The following is a 24257-nucleotide window of genomic DNA, read 5'->3' on the forward strand; positions in this document are numbered from 1 at the left end:
CACAAACGCCAAAGTTATTAGACATAGAATTTTCAAAAATCCCATAGAGAAAAAATCCTAACTATATATACCTACTGGCGACCGCCAGTAGGTAATATATATATATATATATATACACACACACACACAATGCAGGCAATACAGGTCTCCATCTAAGAGTCAGAAACACTTCCCTGCGAGGTACTAAATCTGCGATGCAACCACAGATCCTGACACGTTCATGAACTGAATTATGCTGTTTTTTAAAAACTTTTTATTTTGTGGTGACACAGTTCCTTTTTCCATTTCACGCGGAGTTGTTTGACAAATCCATGGCAGGCGGTAAAAATTAATGTCATTTTTATGCATTCAAAAATGTCAAAACAAGAATCACCTCAAAACCAATCTGCATTAAATGCAAGTGCAAATAATATTAATGAACACCCTTCCATTGGTAAACAGAACATTCTGTTCATAAGAATACTTTTGGAAAATGATGAAATGTCTAACCACTTGGCAAAATCCATCCAAGGCAAATTGTTTGCATTCTTCATGGTTTTCAGGTAAAAAGAGTAAGCCGTGATTTTTAGAAATTGATGAAATAATTAAAGTACAAATAGTTATTTGTAAAGAAGGTCTGCAATCGCTTATGCACAGTAGCATGAACTGCATTTATTTTTAGACTTTCTATTGCTCTCTTTTTCCATTAAATACATTCTCCATCACGAAATCTTCTGAAAAATAGGTGAACTGTAATCTGTGTATTCCTAACTACAAAAAATAGTTTGCATAGTTAAAAATACAAATATAGATTTCCCAGGTAGGACTGCAATTGTGCACCTCAAAAGCAGCCTACCATTTTATTTACACTTTTTTGTTTTTCTGTTTTCAAATGAATTCCATGGCGAAATCCTCTTCAAAATGAATGAGCTCAGCTGTGATAGGCCCAATCATAAATACTGGTGAATGATGAAAAAATATTGAAATATTTACTATACACTTCCCAGGAGGAATTCCATCTGTCCTAGACAAAGGTAGCTTGATATTTATTTTGAGGTTTTTTATTTTTCTCTGTCTTTGCAGTAACCATGGATGGGAGATCTGATGTCTTGTACACTCCAGTCCGCATCCTGCCTTGGCAAGACCTCAGTTCAGACATATATCCATCAAAGCTCGAGTTACCCTCCGACTCTTGACTTGTGCGCAGTTTAACACCATCCACATCAAATATTTGGTTTGCGGGAAGTTGGGTGGCAGCAGGACTGGAGCTGGCATCAGGTTTTACACTTCCATGGCTTCTGGATTTACTACTGGTTTGGTGGGAGAAGCTGCCTGCGGTCCGCGAAGATTTACTCCTTTTCTGGTTGACACCTACATTTAAATCATATGAAAATAGAGTTTTTTAAACAACTGGTTCCAACAATTTGTGATAAGACTGCAGCATGGTTAGCATATAACAAATACTTTAACATTTCTAATAATTCCATATATAATAGATAATAAAGATTTCAAAAATAAGATACATTAAGACGTGTTGCAAAATGCAGGGACTACTCTTACCTGAGTGTATGGAGTAAGTAGCATGTGTGGGAGATGCATGCAATATCACCAGGGCTGTAGGATTTAACAGGTTGCTTCGCTGTAAACTGTATTCTTATTCACAGGAATATTTTCCTAATCTAACCTTCCATTCATCCATTTACTATTCGGACATCTAGTACCAAACATTGGAAATATATTTTTTTTTATAACAATGATTGCTACAAATACAGCAGAACACAACCTGTTATCCAAAATTGTAAGATGGTCTGGGTTTTTTAGGAGATGGCATGGCTTTTAACTTGCGCAACTGTGGCAGGGAGGAATATGATGGATAATTATCTGCCATGCAATCATTATTATCTCCAAAGTGTTTGGAAATTAAACATGAAAAAATAAACAGAAATGATTATCTTCCGAACCACACTGAAAATTCACAAAGGTATTTCTGAGTAGGTCTGACTAACTTACAACTCACACCTGAATTTCCATAAGTAAGTCACATAGCTTTGTGTGAAGTGCCCAAGGTATATTGTGGCCAAATTTGGCATTGAAGTTTTGACAAAAGGGTTAATAAGATTTGGACTATTTAAGTGTCTGTGGGGAGATGAAATGTGTACAGATTTATTATGATGACTTCACAAGTTATTTTGTTTAGAGCATTTATGATGAATATGAATTAACTTGAATCCAATGCATTAAGGTGTTAATTAAGTTCAACAATGAGGGTGTATTCTGTATTACCTTGCATTGATCAATCTAATTACGTTAATTTGCCTTTTAATATTAGGTTTAAGTATTTTTATTAAGGAAGTACAGTGGTACAGCAATGTAAAACAAGAAAAAGAAAATCAGGCGATAATAGACAGTTCCTAGCGTGAAAAATTGATGCTTTCTCCAGAGCTCCCCGCCACCTGCAGAGTTCTACAGTCCTTGCTAGGCAAGAGCCGCCATGGGTGGCGTCCTCGGGCATTGCATTCGGGTGTCGACCAGAAAGCAAATAACAATCCCTCTGTACCTCACATTTAGTATAACAAACTACCCCAACAGTCCCTCATGCCCACCCCTTCCCCCACCCCCAACTCCCCGTCCGGTGTTCTGCAAAGAAGATCTCAGAAACTCACAAGCCCCTCCTGTTATTTACCCAACATGCGTACCCGGCCCTCTCACTCCCTACTGGCCGTTCAAGTGATCGGTGGTGTAAGCCTAAGGAGTCTCAGGTATCTAGGGCACGTAAGCTCCCTGAATTCAGTAGCTAGTAAAGTATGGAATGGTTGCCACAACTCAGTGAATTGGTCGACCTCCCCAGCCAGTGTAAGCGAAATTTTCTCCATGCCCAGTACGTGCCACAGCCTGTGCAGCCAACCTGTGATCGAGGGAACAGTGGAAGTGCGCCAGTGTATTAGAATGTTCTGCACAGCTGAGCCCAAAGCAATGGCTATGTGTCTCCCTCTCCGGGATTTCAATGGGAACATCAAGGCATTAGGCAGGCCCAGTAGAGTATAGGCCGGGAAACGAGGTAACTCTATCCCAAAACATTTATCAATTTCATCGATCACCTCCTTCCAGTAGTCCTGTATCAGTGGGCAGTCCCATAAGATATGCGTCAGTGTCCCAGTGTGCCCACAAGCGCGCCAACATGTAGTGTCTATGAGCCTGTTCATTTCGTGCAAGCGTTCGGGAGTGCGATACCAGTACGTTGACACCTTGGTGAAGGTTTCTGTGAGCCCCACATGATATGCAGAATGTCGCGCTCGGTATGAGATTTGTTCCCATTCCTTGTGGCTGAGCGTTCTCCCCAATTCCCTGTTCCATCTCTCCCTACCAGGATTATATATGTGTGTGGGTGGAGGCTGTAGCATTGTATACAGATCCGATATGAGTTTTGCATCCGATGTACGCGTCGCCATCCATCGCTCGTAAGGGAACAAGTCCCTGTCCGCCGCGTCCCGCACCTGCGGTTGTAGTGCCCAGTGTCTGACTTGCCAATATCGCATCCTATCCGCCTCGGCCAGCTGGTAACTCTCTTTAAGGTCCTCAAAGGGGAGGATCCCCTCCCTCCCGTACACATGAAAAAGCGCTCTGCAGCCTTTCTCACGCCAGTGCGCAAAGGCACCCGGTTCCGTCCCTGGCGTGAAGTCTGGATTGTTCACAATAGGAGTGAACGGAGAAGGGAACGAGGTAAGCTCGAATAGTTCACTAGTGGCATCCCACACCCTCAGCGGCACCCTAGTAACATAGGAGGCGTAGAGATTTGGGGGCCTGTGTTGTCTGCGCAGGAATGGTATTTCCTGCAATGGCCGGCCCGCCACTGCCTGATCCTGGAAGAGCCAGTGCTTATCCGACTCCCATCTGCTCCATTCCACCAAGTACCTCAGCTGTGACGCCTGGAAGTATTTGTGAAGGTCAGGGACTCCCAATCCACCCGCTTCCGGTGCTAGAGTCGTCAATGCTCTCTTCATTCGGGGTTTACGGCCTTGCCAAACGAAGTGGGATAGAGCAGTCTGCATCATCCGTATCCAGCCTTTAGGGGGCTGCAGCGGAAGTGCCCGGAAGAGATATAGGATCTGTGGTAGCACTGTCATCTTCAGCGCCGCTATCCTGCCTAGCCACGATATCGTCCCCTTATTCCACCTCCCCAGTTCCTCCTTTACCTTCTTGCCTAACACCTCGTAATTAACCGCCACCATCGCTGACAATGTGGGAGCCAGCAGGATACCTAAATAAGGCACGTGTTCCCGTGACCATCTTAGTGGGTAACGCCCCTGCAAATCTCGTCTCGTCCCAGGTGTCAGGGAGATATCTAACGCCGTGGATTTTCCCAGATTCATCTTAAACCCGGCCGTCCTCGCGAAAGCCCCGAGCTCTCCCATACACGCGGGTAAAGCCCTCTGCGGATCCTCTAGTGCAAAAATGACATCGTCTGCATATAAGCTAACCGTGTGGGTATAGCCCCCCATTCGCACTCCCGTAGCATCTGGATTTTGTCTCACTCTCTGGGCAAAGGGCTCCATATAGAGAGCGAAGAGTAGAGGAGATAGCGGGCATCCCTGCCTCGTGCCGCGCTCAATATAAAAGCGTTTCGATCCACAGCCGTTGACACGCACCGTCGCCGACGGGAACTTATAACAATTAAAGACCATGCACCTAAATTTCTCCCCTATGCCCATTCGAGCCATCACCCGCTCAAGATACGGCCAGTGCACCCGGTCAAACGCTTTCTCGGCGTCGACCGAGAGGAGCATCCTTTCTCCAGGGATCCGCGAAGCTTTCTCCAGTACGTGCACCAAACGCTTGGTATTATCCACCGTTTGCCTGCCGGGTGCAAAGCCGGACTGGTCCGGTTCAATCAGCCCAGGGAGATACTGTGCCAGCCTCGCAGCCAGGATCCCCGTGTAGATTTTAAGGTCAACGTTTAGGAGGGAAATCGGCCTATACGAGCCACACTGAGCTCTGTCCTTCCCTGGTTTTGGTATAACTGATACCGTGGCATGCAGAAGATCCTGTGGGATAGCACCGGGGCAGTCGAAAGAGTTAAACAGCTTGGTCAATATTGGAGCCAAGGTAGTGCAAAATGTCCTATAGAAGAGGGTGGTGTATCCATCTGGTCCCGGAGCCTTCCCGAGTTTCAGCCTAGCGATCGCCGTAATAACCTCTTCTATCCTAATCTCTCGGTCTAGGTAGTCAGTCTGTATTGGAGCTAGGGACGGGAGAGTCACTGAGTCCAGATATTCATCAGGGTCCCCAGTGGTCGCGCCGTCCTCCGCATAGAGCTCAGAGTAGAACTGTCGAAAAGCTTCAGCTATTTCGACGTCTTCTGTGACTGTGCGCTCACCTGGCACCGCAAGTTCTTTGACTCGACGGCATTGGTGTGCGATTCTGAGCTTAGCTGCCAATAACCTGCCACAGCGATCCCCTCCCGTGTAATATGCGTGTTTCAGACGAAGAGCCGCATATTCAGCTCTGTCTAGGTCCAGAGACGACAGGAGTTTCCTCGCCGCCTTAAGTTGCTTCCAAATTCTAGGAGCCCCCGTTCGTCGATGCACCTGCTCTAATTCCCTGACCTTGTGCGTGAGTTCCTCCCGTTTAACTTTCCTCTCCTTATTTTCGGCTGCCGATATTGTTATAAATTCTCCCCGTAGAACCGCCTTAAGCGCTCCCCATTGAGTCGCCAATGTGGTGTCGGGGTTAGAGTTACGCAGTTGAAAGTCAGTCACTGCCTCAGTGATACGCTGCACCACTACTTTTTTGTGTAGAAGGGTGTCTCGCAGACGCCAGACTCCGCGCTGAACCGGGGTCGACGGGGGCAGGAAGGTCCCCGAGACCGGTGCGTGATCTGATAGGGAGATGACCCCTACCTCAGAGGCAGTGGCCATGTCACGAACCGGGCCAGAGACCAGCAGATAATCCAGCCGTGCATATGTTTTGTGTGCGTGCGAGAAATAAGAATAATCCCTATCTGTGGGGTGAAATCCTCTCCAAAGATCGTGCATATCGAGGTCAGCTAAATGTGTTTTCATAGTGGACGACAATTCCCCGGTCTGTGGGAAGCGCTGCGCTGATCTATCTAGTGAGGAATCAAACACCAGGTTCAGGTCCCCCCCCAGAATGAGATGCCTGTCGGGAGATGCTGTGATATCCATCAGTGTAGTGTGGAGGAAATGTTCCTGACGCTCATTCGGGCAGTAAACCGACCCCACCGTGAATTGCAAAGGCCCCAACTTAAATCTGTACGCCAGCAGTCTCCCCTTTTGCTCAGCTAATTTGTGTAGCACCTCACCCCTAAAGGAATTAGAGACCAATATAGCTACTCCTGCCGTTTTAGTGGTGTTGGAGGAAAAGAACTGTGTGGGGAAGGAACGGGACCGTAACCTGTGACAGTCACCAACCAGCAAGTGCGTTTCTTGCAGCAGACAAATGTCTGCCTGTGAGGCCTCTAACAAGGAGAGAACCGCCCTACGTTTCGTGGGATTGTTTAGCCCTTTCACATTCAAAGTCACTACTTTCAATCCTGCCATACCAGATTAATGCAACCTTCCAGCACCTGACAAGCAAAAGCAGCAAGTGCCAATCCTGCCCTCGGATCGGCCCGTGAGGTCTGGCTAAGCCGAGCGAACATAACAGCAACACCGGACAGAGCTTCCCCGAACTCCCCCCTCCCGGATCCCAAGGCCCCCGCACCCCAACTCCCCGATCCCCGCAGTCCCTCCCCCGTAACCCCAACATGAACCCTCCAACCCATCCTTACCAACCGTCTGTAGTCCAATTAGTCCCAGGCCTGCCCCTCTCGGACAAGTCCGTGGTGAATTACCTTCGTGGGCGACTTGCCACCAGCACCCCTCCCTCGCCTTCCCCCCCCCCCAAAGCCAGCTCCGTCAGTAATGCAATGTCAATCTCCCCCCGGAGACATGTTATGCGGTAAGCGCCACTTCTTCCTCAACCACCGAGGACTCGGCTGCTGTTCGAATTGCGTCCGCCATCCCAGATCTGATTGTGGGCGAAGCCGGTCTCTGTGAGGCTCTCCGTGTCCTGTGTCTCGAGACTCTCCGCCAGCCTCCATCAGTAGAATTCCTCCTCCTCCGTGGCGTGGACGATCCCTCTGCCTCTGCGGTGATCCCTAGTACCTCGCAGACATCTTGAAGAGATCGCAGCTGGTGCGACTCTTCATTCCACCGGAATATGAGGCGAAAAGGGTGCCCCCAGGAGTAGGGCGTGTCGTTCTGCCTCAGGAAGTCCGTTGCAATCTTGAATGCCCTGCGCTTCTGGAGCGTGGTCGCAGCGAGGTCCTGATACAGCGCTACTTGATGACCCCTAAATGCTATTGTCTGTTTCTTCCTTGCTTCGTACATAATCCGCTCCTTCAGCGGGAAGTCAGGAAGGAAAGCCAAGACATCTGGCGGCGGCCCAGTTGCGCGCCGTTGCGGACCTACTCTGTGAGCTCTATCTATCTTGACGGGGAAATCCGCAGGTTCGCCGAGGACAGTGCGGAACAGGTCCTGCAAATAGGCCACTATGCCGGAGGTCTCTTCTGTGGACGGCACTCCCCGGACTCTAATGTTGTTCCGTCTTGATCTGTTTTCCAGATCCTCATTATGCAGTTGAAGGTCTATGTGTTGGTCCCTGAGGCGGTGCCTTTTAATATTAAAGCTTTTATAATAGCCAACCCAGATGTAAACAAATAAGGGTTACTACATCGCCAGAACATGTATATCACTGACCAATTTTAAACGACCTAATCTGTCATCCACAGTTCTACGACTTTAAAAGTTGTCAAATAATGGATTCAGGAATTTATGGGCAGTTTACATCTTGATTGCCTTCCAGACAGGAAATAGAAAGGAGTCATTTTTTTTTATTAATGTGGTAGATGACATACCGAGGGTTTCTGATAAAGATAGCACAGGCGCTCTGATTCTTAAAAATGTTGCCTCCACTATTCAAAGTGATTAAGTGCTGCCTTTTGCAGACTCCATTTAATTGGAAGGTATTTGGAGATGCATTCTTTGACTAACTTCTTTTCATGAAGAAAGAAACAATGTTGGACTTGGCATCTTTCTCATCTGGGTCTATACTGTTACCTCCTCCTTTCACTATCAAGCTCCATCGGTTAGCGGCTTCGATAAAAATTTTTTTGCATATGAAGACAACACTAAAACCATTATTACATTTCATTAGGAATCTAAGCTATTGAAAAGCAGCCATCCACCTTGTTTGTGGAATGAATGCCAACCAAATGCCTAAAGTTAAATGTTGGAATGAGAAAGATTATTAAGAGATGAACGTGAGTGATCTCTAGAAATTGGACAAGGGAAATTAGTACATAGCCGTTCACTATCACCAAAAAACTAAGAATTCTTTTGGATAACCATCTTTATTTGATGACCTAGAAGAATACTCCACTAAGCGCGAATGTATTGCATCATAAAGACCTGGAATTAGCGCTTAGTTCATGAATGAACTACACATGTCGGATGCTTCTCAAATGAGGATTTGTTTCTTCGTGCAGACAGGTATGATTCGTAAAGGGTAACTGTAGACATCTACACTAAGACCACACAGTGGTTTCGAAAGGTATTTCCCCTGCTAGGTCTACACAAAGTAACTTACACATACTGTATACACAACAACTAATGATCATCGCAATTCAGCACCAAAGAGACACAGAAGATCTTAATGTGTCACATGAAACTTACTACCTAAATATGAATATCTATTTTTTTGTCTTTGCCCTAAGCCCCTGACCCTCTGCTATCCACTTTCCAATAGTGAGGCAGGATGTGATAAACTTAGCCGACCAAAGGGAGGACACGTGCTGACATTTTGCTAAGGGGGAGGGCTCCCTCCACATACAGCTTCCATATATAACAATAACATTTACTGTGGTGATCATGTACCCTGCCAAGTTCAACCCCTACACCTGGCATGGGCATGGCCACCGCTCCTGATGGCAGCCACTGCGATGACAAGAATGGGTCATTATTGAAAGTCACATTGAACATTGTAAAGGTTTTGTAAATCCTCTGAGCCTCCTGCAGGGGGGGGCATTTTTAGACTGTTCCGGGCCCCTGGAGATAACGTTCTCATAAGTATTCAATCTTTTTATTGCTTTCCACGTTCACAATATTACTTTTGTGCCCAACCCTCATCCCAGAAGGACATAATCCTCAACAATACTATTTTCTGAACCTGCCAAATCAGTTCCCTCGCAGCCATTTTCGCCTCCATCCATTCTTCGTCCTCCATAGGGCCTAGATCTGACTCCCATTTTTCTGTAATAGAATGCATTGGATGAGACATTTGGACAGTCTAAGCTCTATTAGGGGTACACAGCTTTCTTCCTTAAGCATTCAATCTTGGACTCTAGTGGGTTGAAATCTGGAACATTAAGGAGTTTCTTCCTAGAGGCTACAAGTGCATGTCTAATTTGAAGGTACCGAAAGAACTGCAACTTATTCAAGTCAAATTCTTCGCACATTTGACCAAATGTTTAAATACAGGAGGTACCCCAGTCGTCTCCCATTCTGGAAATGCCAATAGTGTCCTATCTGGGCAAAATGAGCAACAACTGACCATGCCTGGGTGGGGTCTCTCTCATGGTCTTACCATGCCAATACTGGTGCCAGCAGTGTACGGTAATCTTAGTAAGGGGGTAGGCACCTGTAACTCTATAACCCTATAACTGTGACAGGAGTTGAGGCAGCCCTCGCGTTTCAGTCTCCAACTATACAATGGGATCCGTCCTATCAACAAACAACCAATCATTTATTGGAAGTAGTTGAGCACCCTGGTAATAGTGTCTTATATCCACCGATTGCAGTCATTCATATGGCAACTGCATGCTCTAGCGCTGGCACGCCCCATTGCTGTGGCAGCCATGCACTTTAAAATACCATACCATATGCATTTATTAAACGCCACCCTCTGAGTCTTTCCCGCCCAAAGTAATTTATGAATAATGACTGCAATCAGAAGAAGGAGGGTGTGTGGATAATTTAGAAGACTATACAATATTGAGGCAGTGCAATCATTTTAAATAAAGCACCTATGTCCATCACTGAGATTGGCAGGACGCTCAAAGTTGCAAACTGTGAATGTAGTTGCTGAAGAAGTGGAACAATATTAAGTTACCAACATACTGTGGGGTTGGCAGAGATACCAAGATACTTAAATTAAGAAGCAACTTTCAGAGGGGGTCCAACGACCAACCCCAGTACAGGCACCCTGTATTGGAAAGAAAAGAGACTTCTCCCAATTTACCCGAAGACATAAATCTTCTCCAAATTTGTTAAGTATTTGCATTAGGTGGGGCAGGATTTGTCAGGGTGCTGCACATAAAGCAAAGCCCGATGCGATCTTTGCGATCACTGCTGACCTCATACCCCAGACCTGTTCATCAGTCCTCACCCATTCGGCACAGGGCTCCATGACAAGGGTAAATAAGAAGGGAAAGGGGGGCAGCACTACCTGCTGCCCCGTTGTATTACCTTCGTAGCTGACTAGCCCACATTCACCCTCACTATCGCCCATAGTGAGTGGTAAAGTCGTTTCATGAATCCTTTGAACAATGGACCAAAGTTCATTTCTTCAGGGACTCCAAGGAGAAATGACCATTCCACAGAATCAAAAGCTTTTAAGAAATCCAATGAGAAAAGTGCCCTAGGGTCGGCTGAGTGCTGAACACAATCCAAAGCCACCTGTACCCATCTAATACCTCGTCCCCCAATTGGGCATGAACCCATTCTGGTCCCCAAGTCTGAGTGTCTTAATTGCTCCCACCAATCGATTTGCAAGTACTTTTGCTAATATTTTTGATACATAGTTGAGTAGAAAAATAGATCTCCGTGAGGTACATTTTGACAGCAGTTTGCTTTCTTCATGAACTATGATAATCATGGCCCCCCTCACGTCATAGAAGGAGGATCCCTATCTTTAGGGATTCTTCGAACATTAAGCGCATGTGTGGAACTAACCTAGAGACTATCCATTAAAAAAATTCTAGCGGAAATGTGGGCATGTTGCTTTTCCTGTGGGCATGCCTCTAATAGACATAAATATGTCTTTGTTCATTATCAGGAGGTCTACCGTAACCCTCTCTGCCAACAACAATTTAGGGAGAGGGGTATCCCAATTATGGGTTTCTTCCTTGCAAACTGTGTGGATTCTTGCTGAGCATACAGTTTTTTGTAGTAAGTATAAAATGCATTCACAATTCCCTGTGAGCTGGTAATCTCACCGAGGACCACGTCTTGTAAGTGTGGGACAAAATCGAGTCTCTGCTTCTCTACTGGCAAGCCAATATATCAGTTTACCTGTGTTGTCACCAGCTTCAAAGATTCAATATAGTTTTACCAAAATGGCTGCTTGCGTGCTATCCCACAACTTTGTTTTCAGAGATTCAAGAGCAGCCTTAAGTTGCCTTAGAATGTCCCCATTTGGCTTAGCACAAGCTCTTCCTCCAACTCTGCTATCAAATGTTCCATGGGCAGACAGTTCGCTAGTCTATCCTTCTTGCACGTGGTTGAAAAGGGTTCCCCACAGGGTCGAATTGGAGGATATTGATTGCCTATTCAATTCCAGAAACTGGTCGATCCTTGTCCAAGTGATTCTTAAACTTCTCGTCAGAGAGGTACCATGAATTCAGCAACCAGTGCGATCAGACTCCACCTTTACTTCGTCAAACTGCGAGTTCAATAGGAGAATGGCCTGAAAGGCATCAATGGAGAATCCCTGAGCCACCTATCTAATCTGGTGTGGGTACGTGTGAGTAATAAGTGTAATGTGTGTCACTTGGGTCCATGGCACAGCAGACATCACTTAATCCGAAATTTGATGTCGTGGTAGATGTGTTCCTATATGAACTGCAGAGCCCATAGACTCAAGGTTAACACCCATAACTAAATTAAAGCTTCCCCCTACTATCACCCGCTATGGTTGCTTTTTCCACAGCATTGTAGATAGTCCCTTCACCGTACCATCTATCAATGTGGGTGGAACAAATATAAGGGTGAAGTACCAAGGTCTACCCTCCAAAGATCCAGAAATCTAAACCCAGTGACCCAGAGGCTCATGACAGATTTCCTTCATATCTAAGGGGAAGGACCTATGGGGTAGGATAGCCACTCCCCTAGATCCTTTCATCAACCCAGAGTGGAATACACTGGAGTAGCCATGTCCAGCTAAAAATTGACACCGAAAGCCCAGGAGGTTTGTCGCTTGAAGCATCAAGACCGCTGATGTCCATTTTTTAACCCTTTGCAGAATAGACCATCTTTTGAACTTGTTGTTGAGGCCACTTACATTACAGGATATTACCTTGTAATCCATTGGGGAGGTGTTGAGCAAAGTAGGTGGATGCATGTGTTTATTAAAAATATCTCCAGTGTCATTAGAATTGGCTGCATCTTGAAAAATTAACTCCTGCAACACACCAAACAACTCCCAGCACACATCAAACAGTGACGTATCTGTCGCCAATAAAAACAAAACTGGTAGACTAACTTAGAGGCCTAGTTTACTCTTTCTTGTTGCATCTAAATAAAGAATAGTAGTGACAGGTTGTATTGCCTCATAAAAGTCAGGCAAAGGATACCATCTCTGATCTTCAAGGAGCATACCCGCAGGGCCTCAGTACCCTCTGTATCAGACCAAAGTCCCAGGCCTGGCCCCATGAGAGGTCAGTCATGTCGTCATTAGCTGTGAGCTATGCCCCTCACTTACCCTGGACTAGGAGACACCCAGTCCAGCCATCTGTAGGTTTGTCCTATGTTTTCATTTGAGATTTCCACCTGGGCCAGGGACCACCAGATCAGGAGCTATCCCCCTTCATTGGCTGGTCTTTCAATGCCTTTCAGAGCACTGAAACGGGCTTTCTCTCTTCCACCCATTGCCAGGCAGACTCCAGCATCTCAAAGAAATAAGCCTTTCCCCCAAACAGTACTTTCAACCTTGCCGGGAACAACATATCGGATCTGCATTACTCTTAGGTGGGCAAGTGCATGGATTTACTTCATCATGGAATTTGTACTCAGTAGCGTAGAAAAAGAAAAAAAATTACCTTACGTCTCTGTCGTCTCTCCTTGCATCGGGAATAAAACAGGAAGCAGGCAGCCAGGCTCACCTGACCAATCACAACGCTGCATGTAGCGTTGTGATTGGTCTGATGTAGTGGTGCGGCACTTAGCCAGGGACTGGGAACCAGGGCATGTTCTCCATGCAGGCTATAATGCAGCCTGCATGGAGAACAGAGTGAGTGCCCATGACTGTTTGGCTGGCTGGGGGGGGGGGGGGGTCATTGCGCACGTAGGAGGGTGCTACCACTCCTCCCCTACTATGCAGCCCCACCAGGGCAAAACTGCCGCAGCAGGAGGACAAAATAAAACAATAACATTACGTTATTATCATTTAATTGTTTCCTTTCTTTTACTGCTTCAAGGCAGTGGGGCGACACTCCTCCGCCTTAGTGAAGGAGCAGCCACTGTTTCTACTTCTAAATAAAGCTACATATGTGAAAGCAGGGATCGGATTAACCACATTGTGGAAGTTTCTTTTGACAGCGATACTGAATGGTTGGTGCTGAAAATATGGCTTTAGGTGACTGTTTATTTTTGTACTGTCTGGGACATCAAAATAATGAGCTCGCAACCCTGATCATAAGACTGGAAGTTTGTTTGAAGATCAGCACACTATTTACTTCCTCAACCCTCGATCCCTGGTTAATGTCATAATAGTAATAGTTTAACTTGTATCTGAAACCCTATGCTGCTGTCAATAACATACTGAGTTACCTCAAGTGTCTGAGAATGCACCTTGCATTCAGACAACTCACTCCTCATTCTCGCCCTTCACTTTCAAGCTCACCCTGCACTCACAGCGATCACAATGCACTCACACTGATCACCATACACTCGACCCTTTCACCCGGCACTCACAGTGATCACTTTGCACTCAGAATGCACTTGTGCTGTTCATCCTGTACCTCATCCTGCAGTCACATGAGCACACTACTCACCACGCACTCATGTGACACTTCACTTACCTGTCCCCATCACTGCTCAATCTGCAATTTCACTCAAACAAGCTCATCGCTAACCATGCATTTGTTCATCCCACTCTGCACTTACATCTGCACTCAAATTCATATGGTCACCTCACTCACCCTGCAGTCACTCCTCTTACACTACTCTCACACAGCTGCATCGCTCACCGTGCACTCACATGGGCACTCCTGCTACTCATACAGTGCAGAGGGTTAATGTGCCTACTACAAAGAACGTGTACCATGCAGATCACTTAACTGAATGTGAGTAAACTATGAGTAGCGCTATAAAAAAAGTATGTCAGAAAGGTGCTATAGAGAGATGATGTGCATTGTTAGTGAGCGGTAGTGAGGGAACTCAGGGAAAAGGATAAAACGGGGAGGGGGGTGCCAATAAAGACTGCTGCACCATGTGCGACTACTGCTAGGGCCATCCTTGGTTGGGAGTGTTAGTACCCCCTCCTCCGCCACTGAAGTTCGGGTCTAGTTGCACCCCTGAGAGGAGGAGACCTTCTGCTACTGGATCCTGAAATGTAATAGCATCATGAATGGTTTAAATTCTTAAATTCCATGGAAGAATGTCATTCTGTTGTATACCGCTGAAGCATCAAATCACCTCTTCCCTTCATTACTGTTCTTCTTGCAACCTGTATTCCAAGATGTGACACGTTATGCATCTACCATGTCTGCATTGGATTAAATTATTTGGTCGGTCTGCCATTATTTTTCATGGTTTCATATTGTACAAGATTGCTTGTCATGTGAATCTTAGCCCTTTAACCAAGTGCTCTGAGCATTTCTTCGACCCTTATGGCATGCAACATGCATGTTACCTTTTCTAGGACACACAGTATTAGACACTTTATTATTAGGGTATACAATCCATAATTACTGATTCTGGCAGTGGGCAGCCCCACCTTGCAGACATTAGGCTGCCGATTTGCGCCCCCTTTATTTAAACTTTCTTAGACATACCAGAACATTGTTCGGTGCCACGTGCTTCCTTCTACAACTCTAGTATCATACCAAACCTTTTACATGAAATATTTGACACTTTTGGAACCAATGCCACTGGCATAACGAAATATTTCTTCTATCCACTGTTTACGTGCGAGAGAGAGGCAGCTACTTTCACCCCCGGTACTTTCCTCGGGGGCGTCCCGATCTTTTCTGAAGGCCCGCAGGGTGAACACAGCCGTTCACGCTCATTGCTGGAAACTCTGTATCCCAGTAAACAAACTCACTCGTGCCGCGTCCAAACCTGTACAAGTTTTGTGAAGTACCTAAAAGACATTCCCCTTCCGGGTGATCCTGAACTATTCCCGGGACCCTGTTCTTTCCATCTAAGTGAGCCTTTGGGCAAACCACTTATTTTTGGTATAAGTGATTTTTTACTACATGATGGCTTAACCTGGCATGCTTTCGCACTCTGTTTGCACTTTCAACCTACCAATCCTTAGTCATTATTATTTTTGACATTCTCTCATGTTTTCAGATAGAATTCTTCTGTACTACCTCAGTGAGTGTCTACAAACATGGCTTATTAGTTCCATCATCATTTAATGATTCTATTCTTAATTCCTTGTAACATTTTTTACTTACACTAAAGAACTCTTTTAGTCCTGATGATGACCCTAAACTTAGACAGGGTTGAAACATTGCCAATGATCATGGCAATGTTAACAAAGTATCCATGATTCGTGCGGACCTCAGGAACCTACATTGGTGTTCCATTGCTTTCTGTACTGTACACACTACTGCACAGGATTTTTTTTTATTACCCACTGTGTGATCACATGAGCACAGAGCACTTCCTTTGATGCGCTTAATATAAACGAATGACTTCAAAATCGATTAATAAGTCCAGTTCTCTTTATCTTCAATGATTTACTCTCTAGATGATTGATTGTGCGGGAATGCTAACATGGATTGTTCCACTCTGAACCTCTGCTCTTCATATCCAACAATGGGAAGCGCATGGCCTGTGCCCTATCTGTGGCATAAAATCTGGCATCTGCATGCACAGGCCTGGGAAGAGGCTCCAGTCCTGGTGTGCTGGTGCAGAGGGGCGCTGTTGGGAGCTTGCAGCTCAATCGAAGCACAGTAGCTGCTGCAAAGCCTCAGGAGGCAGACAAGAACTGCGGCCTGTGCAGTACTGCTGACTGTTATTCACCTAGCTGGGTGAAGACCCGGAAGCACACACACACACACAGTGTATCACTATCTGGCGAGGCGTGGCCAAAGAGCATAAATAAAGGGGCCGGGGTCGCTCGTGACTTTCGGCTCAGACGAGCAACCCAGAGTGTCGGTCCTCTCATTTAACTTAAATGCTATAGCCCTTCATTATTGTGCATGCCGTGTATGCTGCCCAAGGGTCTTTTTGCTTAAATAGCTTTCCCAGTAAGGAACTAATGCCTTGACATTTTAGGAAGAAAAGAATCTTATCCTTTCGTGCTTATATATGGGGCTTTTACATGGGGTCTCCTAATACTTAGAGCATATACAATAAGTTTACGACCTCAGTTTATTTATGTTTGGCATTACAGGCTTGTAAAAGGGAAGAACCCTGTCCATGATAAAGAGGTCACCAATTCGTCACATGGGCCTTATCAAGGAATTACCTTATATCCGTTACATCAGCCAGCGTTAGAACGTGTTTCACATTTAGGATCCCCAACAAGTCTCAAGCAAGGTAATAGTGGGTCAGAGCTTACTATTATTGCCTAATTTGTCTTTGTAATTGCTCTAGACTAGTGTTTGTTTCATGCCTTAATTGCAGACCTACATCCTTCAGTCTTATCGTTTGGAGACGTAGTATCACAGTAACCAGTCATCTCTTCACGATTACAGGACAGCACTTTCACTTTAGCAGACAAGTTTATCGGCTACAATCAACAAGGTAATAGCCAGGTTGTGTCTGTTTAGCAGGACCCTTACAGGCATTATGCACATTTATTCCTTATTCCAAATTATGGTTTTGTCGTTTTTTTTAGGATATGCTTTGCTGATTTTATTAGAACAGATTCTACAACTATTTCAACTTCATACATATAGGAAATAGAAACGGGTGCCACACGACTTTACTAATATTGGTGTTTCCGAAATAATTAAAGCCAGATTAGTTTTTTTAGGTAAGTTTGTTTTTTTAGAATACATATTTTTAATTAAATTGCCAGGAAAATATATATATTTAGCCCTAGCTTATATGCTACAATTCTTCATCGATATAAAGATATCTTTAAGCACTTTGGTGTAGACGTCAGAGCCAGATATCAGCATATTTCATTCTATGCTTCATAGTAAATTAGGTAAGTGTTTAACTGAACACAAATCTTATCAGGCTAGCGACTTAAGCAGTTAACTCTCATGTATGATTAGCTGATAATAGAGAACAGTGTTTGTGGTCCAGAGATCATTTTATTTTAATCGTTTGGTCCTTAGATCCATTAAAACCTAGTTACAACCATGTCAGAAGAGATTGGTAAATTCAAATTCACAATTATATTGTGAAGAATTGCTAGCTTGGGTAGTACCTCATAAATAGCTACATGGCCCTCTACATATAACTTTTCTCTTTTAAAATTATAATGGGTCATAGATACACTCACAGCGTCTCTTCAGTTGCTTCTTTTCTTCGATTTATGATTATAGACAGAATTGGTCATATATTAATTCTGTTAGTAATCTTTAGTTATTACTTTTTGGTTGTACCATGGATATATGTAAATAGGTCCATTCCATTTCAACAAGCATCTAGAGTAAATTTAGCATTTTTTTAAATTCTGGTCCAAATAGTCTAGCAGACTCCTCTTGCAGTTGCATGTTGGTATTTTGCAATGGTCAGATTGCATGTGCCTAATGATATCAGAGACTTTATTAAATGTGGGTTGGTGGGGGTAGAAACTTTGCTTCATGTTTTATTATTGTAAATGCGGTCACAGTTGTATCATACACACGTTTATTATTCTTTGTCTTTTTCCTTTTTCACTTTATAGTATAGTTTTAACACCGAAACGCGTTGGTGCAAATGTCTGTTTGATTCCAGTGTTTTCTGTACATTGATCAATTAGTGCTTATATATTGGACAAATTCATCTTTAAAAGCATCACAATTAATTTGTTGATTTATATTTTTTTTCTGAGTGGCTTTAGGTGTCTAGGAATTAATTTATTCTTGTTCAGAAAGAGATTGGATTTGATTCATTGTTATTTGATTTAAACAGTTTTATCACTTTTTCTTAATTGTGTGCGAAAAGAGAAAATATATATATATATAAATATATATCATCAATTTCTAATGAACATAAAAATACATAAACAAAATAAAGATATATTTTTGACTATAAACATGTGTGGTGTATATTAAATTAAGTGTTGTTGTGATACAATTGTAGCACAGAATTATTAGCAGCACCTTAACCCAGTGCCTGTTCTTTTCACACCTTGCTGCCCAAGAACTCTACAATGGCGACGAAGGTGGGATTACAAAGTTATACCCACAACGAGAAACACCTACCGTGCAGTCCGAGGCAGCACCAACAAGCGCGAAGCCCAGCCGAGCCCAGCAGCAGGAGGACTCAAGGGAGCAGAGCGACGACATCGGGAGGCCCCGCGGTGAGCAGAGCGCGATGCAGCCAGCGCTTACGAGTGCCCCGGTCTAAAAGAAAAAAAAACCTACGCGCACCACCCGGGAGCGTCACAGCATTGCCCGAGAGTCCCGGTTCCTTCGACAATAGCGTGCACATGCGCAGGAGCAGAAGGAGGCACAGCCGAAGCCCGATCAAGCGTGGAGGAGTTAGTGTGTTACAAACAACTGGGTTATACCCATATAGCCAAAGGGACCTGGGTGAGTAGTCGTTGAGAACAGGGGGGTCCCAGACTGAAGAAGAAGTGGTTTCAAAATATATAAATATTCAAATACCCAATATAGTTCAGACAACAAATCAAGAAAGTGTAGTGTTTTTATTTTCACCACACTTGTTTTACCATTTTATGGTTATAGATATATATCAAAAGAGAACATTCCATATTTTCACAGGGCAATGTGCCCATATAGGAAAGAGGAAGGGGAGTGCAGGGTATAAGTTAGAGATAGTTGTGATTCACTTCATTACTTTGTGACATAAACAACATACATTTAACTTCATGTATATGTTCTACTTTCGGGTGGTCCCCATCTAGGAAGGGCCACACATTTATGCAAGAATCAAGAAACATTTCATAATCAGGCTCCTAGCGGCTGTACATATCATGCTGATGGTAGGAGTTGATGAGGTAAAGGACGGTCTACGTTTCGACCCAGGGGTAAGTAGAATGAATGATCCTTACATCGCGGGTCTTCATCAGGACGTGCAGGGGATGGGTGGGGGGGGGGGGGGGGGGGAGGGCTAGAACTCCAATGTTTAAGAAAAATAACAAATTTTAATCGAAAATGGTCTCTGAATGAGTCCCACACACAATCCGTAGCGGAAAAAACCACTCGGTATGTTAGAAAACACTAACAAATGAACAAGAGGAGTTAGAATACACTGAGGACTATAAAGGGAAAGTTACCTGCCACAATTCGTAGGTCGGGAGGTACCTGATGCGACAAAAAATTATCTTGTGGGCAATCTGAGGGGGCGAGAGGGAGAAATGCGGGTCAGTTCGTTGCGCGGCATGTAGTCCTGCGTCAACAAGGTGGATAATTACATAACACTGAATGAGATAAATGCACGGTGGTTACCTGTTACTTAGGCGGGCATGCCGAAGAAAAATTCTTACAGCTGGCCGGATCTGCAAAAAACGAATAGTACGGGGAGCCCAGTCAGCACTCGTTTTTGCGCACTTAAGAACAAATAATGTGCTATGCATAAAACGCTAGTACGTCTTACCCGTTCAAACAAGGTTGTTTGGTTCTAAGGAGGGCTCGTTGCTGCGACCGAGCGCAGGTCCCGTAACCAGGAAGTGAAACGCGGGTCTGACGCGTTGCATACTAGTTAGCTGGATGATAGAAAGTGAAGACATACTATTCTATGGTGGTTGCTAGGGGGCCTCCATTGTTTACATAGAAAGGGGATCGTCATGTAAAAGTTGGTATGTTATTCATTCAAGGCGGTCACTACCATTGCCATATTCTAACTACCGCTAAATCGAGAATGCAGAAGCTGTTATTAAAAGATCCCAACAGTGCGTGAACCTACACATACAGTGGTTTAAACGCATAACATAGGCATTGAAGAATTCAAGAATTAAAGAATACATTTACAAACATATTCTCTCGGGCAGTTTGTTAGAAAAACATCAAATTATTCAAAACAGATGTATTCCTCCTTGCCGAAGCGGAGAAGTGTTAGTATTATGTGGAGTTAAAATTGCAATATGTTTGTAGAAGAACCATTACTGCGTGAACCTACATACATAGTGGTTTAGACGCATGACATGGGGCGATATTGGATTACATTACATACACATCATACTTTTTCCAAAAACCACTGAGTGGCTGAATGTAACGGGAGGTAAGATTACAGTAAATAAACATCATAGAATGGCCAATTGGGCAAAACTGCTTTCAGATTCATTCAGGCCATGGCGCACAGAGTCAAAGAAAAGAATCCATTTCAGTTCCCTAACATTGAGAATGGGTGCTATACTACCTCCTCTGGGACCCAATTCGACCTGTTCCAGTACAATCCATTTGAGACTTTCAGGCAAATGATTGTTCCTGTTGCAATGGTCCACTAGGGGGGCTCCTTGGACCTTGCACCTGACCCGGCTACAATGTTGTAAGAACCGCATTTTTGCTCTCTGCTGTGTTTGTCCAACATAAATAAGGTCACATGGACAGATTATACAATACACCACGTTGGTGGTGTTGCAGTTTGTGTGTGATTTCAGTTGGACCCGTTGTTGTTTGTGGACAAATTCATTTGTCTGTATCGTCGATGGGCACGCCTTACAATTGCCACATCGGAAGTGACCCACAATTGGTGGAAGTTTCCACATGGAAGTGATAGCTGGTACTTGGTTGTAATCTAGAAAGGAACACACGACGTGGTCGCGAATATTCTTGGCCTTCTTGAAAGAATGAAGTGGTAGTTTGTTGATGTCAAGGTCCTCAGAGATCAAGCTCCAATATTTGTTTATGACTTTTTTGATCTCATTACTTTTGGTCGAAAAAGTTGTCACACAAACCAGGCACTGATTATCACTGCTCACTCGTTCATTAGATTGTAACAAGACTTCTCGGGGGTTAAACCACGCTCGCTTCCTTGCTCTTTTGATCAGGCGTTTTGGGTAGCCGCGTTCTATCAGTCGTTCCATGAGGTTCTCAGATTGCTCCATGTAGTCCTGTTTCATGCTACAATTGCGGCGGATTCGCAGAAATTGCCCAAAGGGCAGATTGTCCCTGAGGCCCCTCGGGTGATGGCTGGAGTAAAGAAGTAAAGAATTTCTCTCTGCAGGCTTTCTAAACAAAGTTGTATGTAATGCACCGTCTTCAGCTATGATGGAGAGATCCAAAAAGTCAATGGTTCTTTTGTCAAAGCGAATGGTGAATTGGATATCTTTTGACCGCCCATTTAGCCAAACAAAAAAGTTTTCGATCTCGTTTTCAGTACCTGCCCAGATTAGGAGGATGTCGTCAATATACCTCATTCACATGTGTATACTGGATCTGAATGGATTTGAATCATTTAGTATGAAAGCATCCTCATACGTGGCCTATCTTTTGTACCTACAGCCACACCCAATGCCTTCAACACAGTTGCTGAACTGCACAATTTTTTCAGGAAAGTAAGACTAAGATACTTTTTCAAAGACAAACCTTATGAACAGCACTCATCAACTACAGGTCTGAGGCCACCATCTACGTTTGTCCCCTCCTCCTATGCAATGACTCAACGGATCCTGGCCTATGAAAGCCTTGTTCTACGTGACGTCAAAAAATCTTAAATGAGAAGAAGTATATCAAGTACAACATGAGTAAAGCCGAGAAGCGCGCTCTAGCATCGCTGAGAGACAATAAGGAGGTAGTAGTGAAACCCGCCTAAAAGGGTGGCGCCATTGTTGTCCAGGACGTACATGATTACAAACGAGAGATTATGAGGCAACTAGACGATGGGGACAGCTACCAAAAGCTGCCTGGTGACCCATCCAAGGATTTAGCAGCTGAAATCTTAAGAGTCACAAAGGATGGTGTGGAACAAGGTTTTTTATCTGATCATGAGTTCCAGTATCTAAACCAAAAAAAAACTTGAATTCCCACAATCTACACCTTACCAAAAATGCACAAAGATCTGCAGAGGCCCCCAGGACGACCTATTGTATCTGGGTGCGGCTCATTATTGGAACCTCTATGTAAATACATAGACTTCTTCTTAAAACCTTTGGCAGAAACAACTGATACATATCTGCGGGACACGACACATACCATTAATATCATAGACGGACGCCCCTTCAATCCACGAGAAGAACTACTGGCGACTTGTGACATCGTGTCACTCTACATGATGCGTAATTTCTTTCTCTTTCAGAACTGTTTCTACCTCCAGATCAAAGGGGTGGCGATGGGGGCGGCCTTCGCCCCGGATCTAGCTATAATCTTTATGTCCACGTATGAGGATGCTTTCATACTAAATGATTCAAATCCATTCAGATCCAGTATACACATGTGGATGAGGTATATTGACGACATCCTCCTAATCTGGGCAGGTACTGAAAACGAGATCGAAAACTTTTTTGTTTGGCTAAATAGGCGGTCAAAAGATCCAATTCACCATTCGCTTTGACAAAAGAACCATTGACTTTTTGGATCTCTCCATCATAGCTGAAGACGGTGCATTACATACAACTTTGTTTAGAAAGCCTGCAGAGAGAAATTCTTTACTTCTTTACTCCAGCCTTCACCCGAGGGGCCTCAGGGACAATCTGCCCTTTGGACAATTTCTGCGAATCCGCCGCAATTGTAGCATGAAACAGGACTACATGGAGCAATCTGAGAACCTCATGGAACGACTGATAGAACGCGGCTACCCAAAACGCCTGATCAAAAGAGCAAGGAAGCGAGCGTGGTTTAACCCCCGAGAAGTCTTGTTACAATCTAATGAACGAGTGAGCAGTGATAATCAGCGCCTGGTTTGTGTGACAACTTTTTCGACCAAAAGTAATGAGATCAAAAAAGTCATAAACAAATATTGGAGCTTGATCTCTGAGGACCTTGACATCAACAAACTACCACTTCATTCTTTCAAGAAGGCCAAGAATATTCGCGACCACGTCGTGTGTTCCTTTCTAGATTACAACCAAGTACCAACTATCACTTCCATGTGGAAACTTCCACCAATTGTGGGTCACTTCCGATGTGGCAATTGTAAGGCGTACCCATCGACGATACAGACAAATGAATTTGTCCACAAACAACAACGGGTCCAACTGAAATCACACACAAACTGTAACACCACCAACGTGGTGTATTGTATAATCTGTCCATGTGACCTTATTTATGTTGGACAAACACAGCAGAGAGCAAAAATGCGATACTTACAACATTGTAGCCGGGTCAGGTGCAAGGTCCAAGGAGCCCCCCTAGTGGACCATTGCAACAGGAACAATCATTTGCCCGAAAGTCTCAAATGGATTGTACTGGAACGGGACGAATTGGGTCCCAGAGGAGGTAGTATAGCACCCATTCTCAATGTTAGGGAACTGAAATGGATTCTTTTCTTTGACTCTGTGCGCCATGGCCTGAATGAATCTGAAAGCAGTTTTGCCCAATTGGCCATTCTATGATGTTTATTTACTGTAATCTTACCTCCCGTTACATTCAGCCACTCAGTGGTTTTTGGAAAAAGTATGATGTGTATGTAATGTAATCCAATATAGCCCCATGTCATGCGTCTAAACCACTATGTATGTAGGTTCACGCAGTAATGGTTCTTCTACAAACATATTGCAATTTTAACTCAACATAATACTAACACTTCTCCGCTTCGGCAAGGAGGAATACATCCGTTTTGAATAATTTGATGTTTTTCTAAAAAAATGCCCGAGAGAATATGTTTGTAAATGGTACTCTTTAATTCTTGAATTCTTCAATGCCTATGTTATGCGTTTAAACCACCGTATGTGTAGGTTCACGCACTGTTGGGATCTTTTAATAACAGCTTCTGCATTTTCGATTTAGCGGTAGTTAGAATATGGCAATGGTAGTGACCGCCTTGAATGAA

General features: G+C 44.2%; 1 protein-coding gene across 4 annotated transcripts in view; it reads right to left on the reverse strand.

The window, feature by feature from the left end:
- Window positions 1-236: 236 nt before the first annotated feature.
- RGS12 (regulator of G protein signaling 12) overlaps window positions 237-24257 on the reverse strand; it is a 760012-nt gene continuing 735991 nt past the window's right edge. For 3 of the 4 annotated variants that reach the window (XM_078678542.1, XM_078678544.1, XM_078678541.1), the window contains one exon: window positions 237-1350. In XM_078678542.1, coding sequence (XP_078534668.1) covers window positions 1004-1350 — 347 coding nt within the window. In that variant the 3' untranslated portion in view covers window positions 237-1003. The remainder of the gene's footprint in view (window positions 1351-24257) is intronic. The other variant, XM_078678543.1, reaches the window with a different exon arrangement.

This window comes from Lissotriton helveticus, chromosome 2_2, assembly GCF_964261635.1.
Source record: "Lissotriton helveticus chromosome 2_2, aLisHel1.1, whole genome shotgun sequence".
NCBI classification, from domain to species: Eukaryota; Metazoa; Chordata; class Amphibia; order Caudata; family Salamandridae; genus Lissotriton; species Lissotriton helveticus.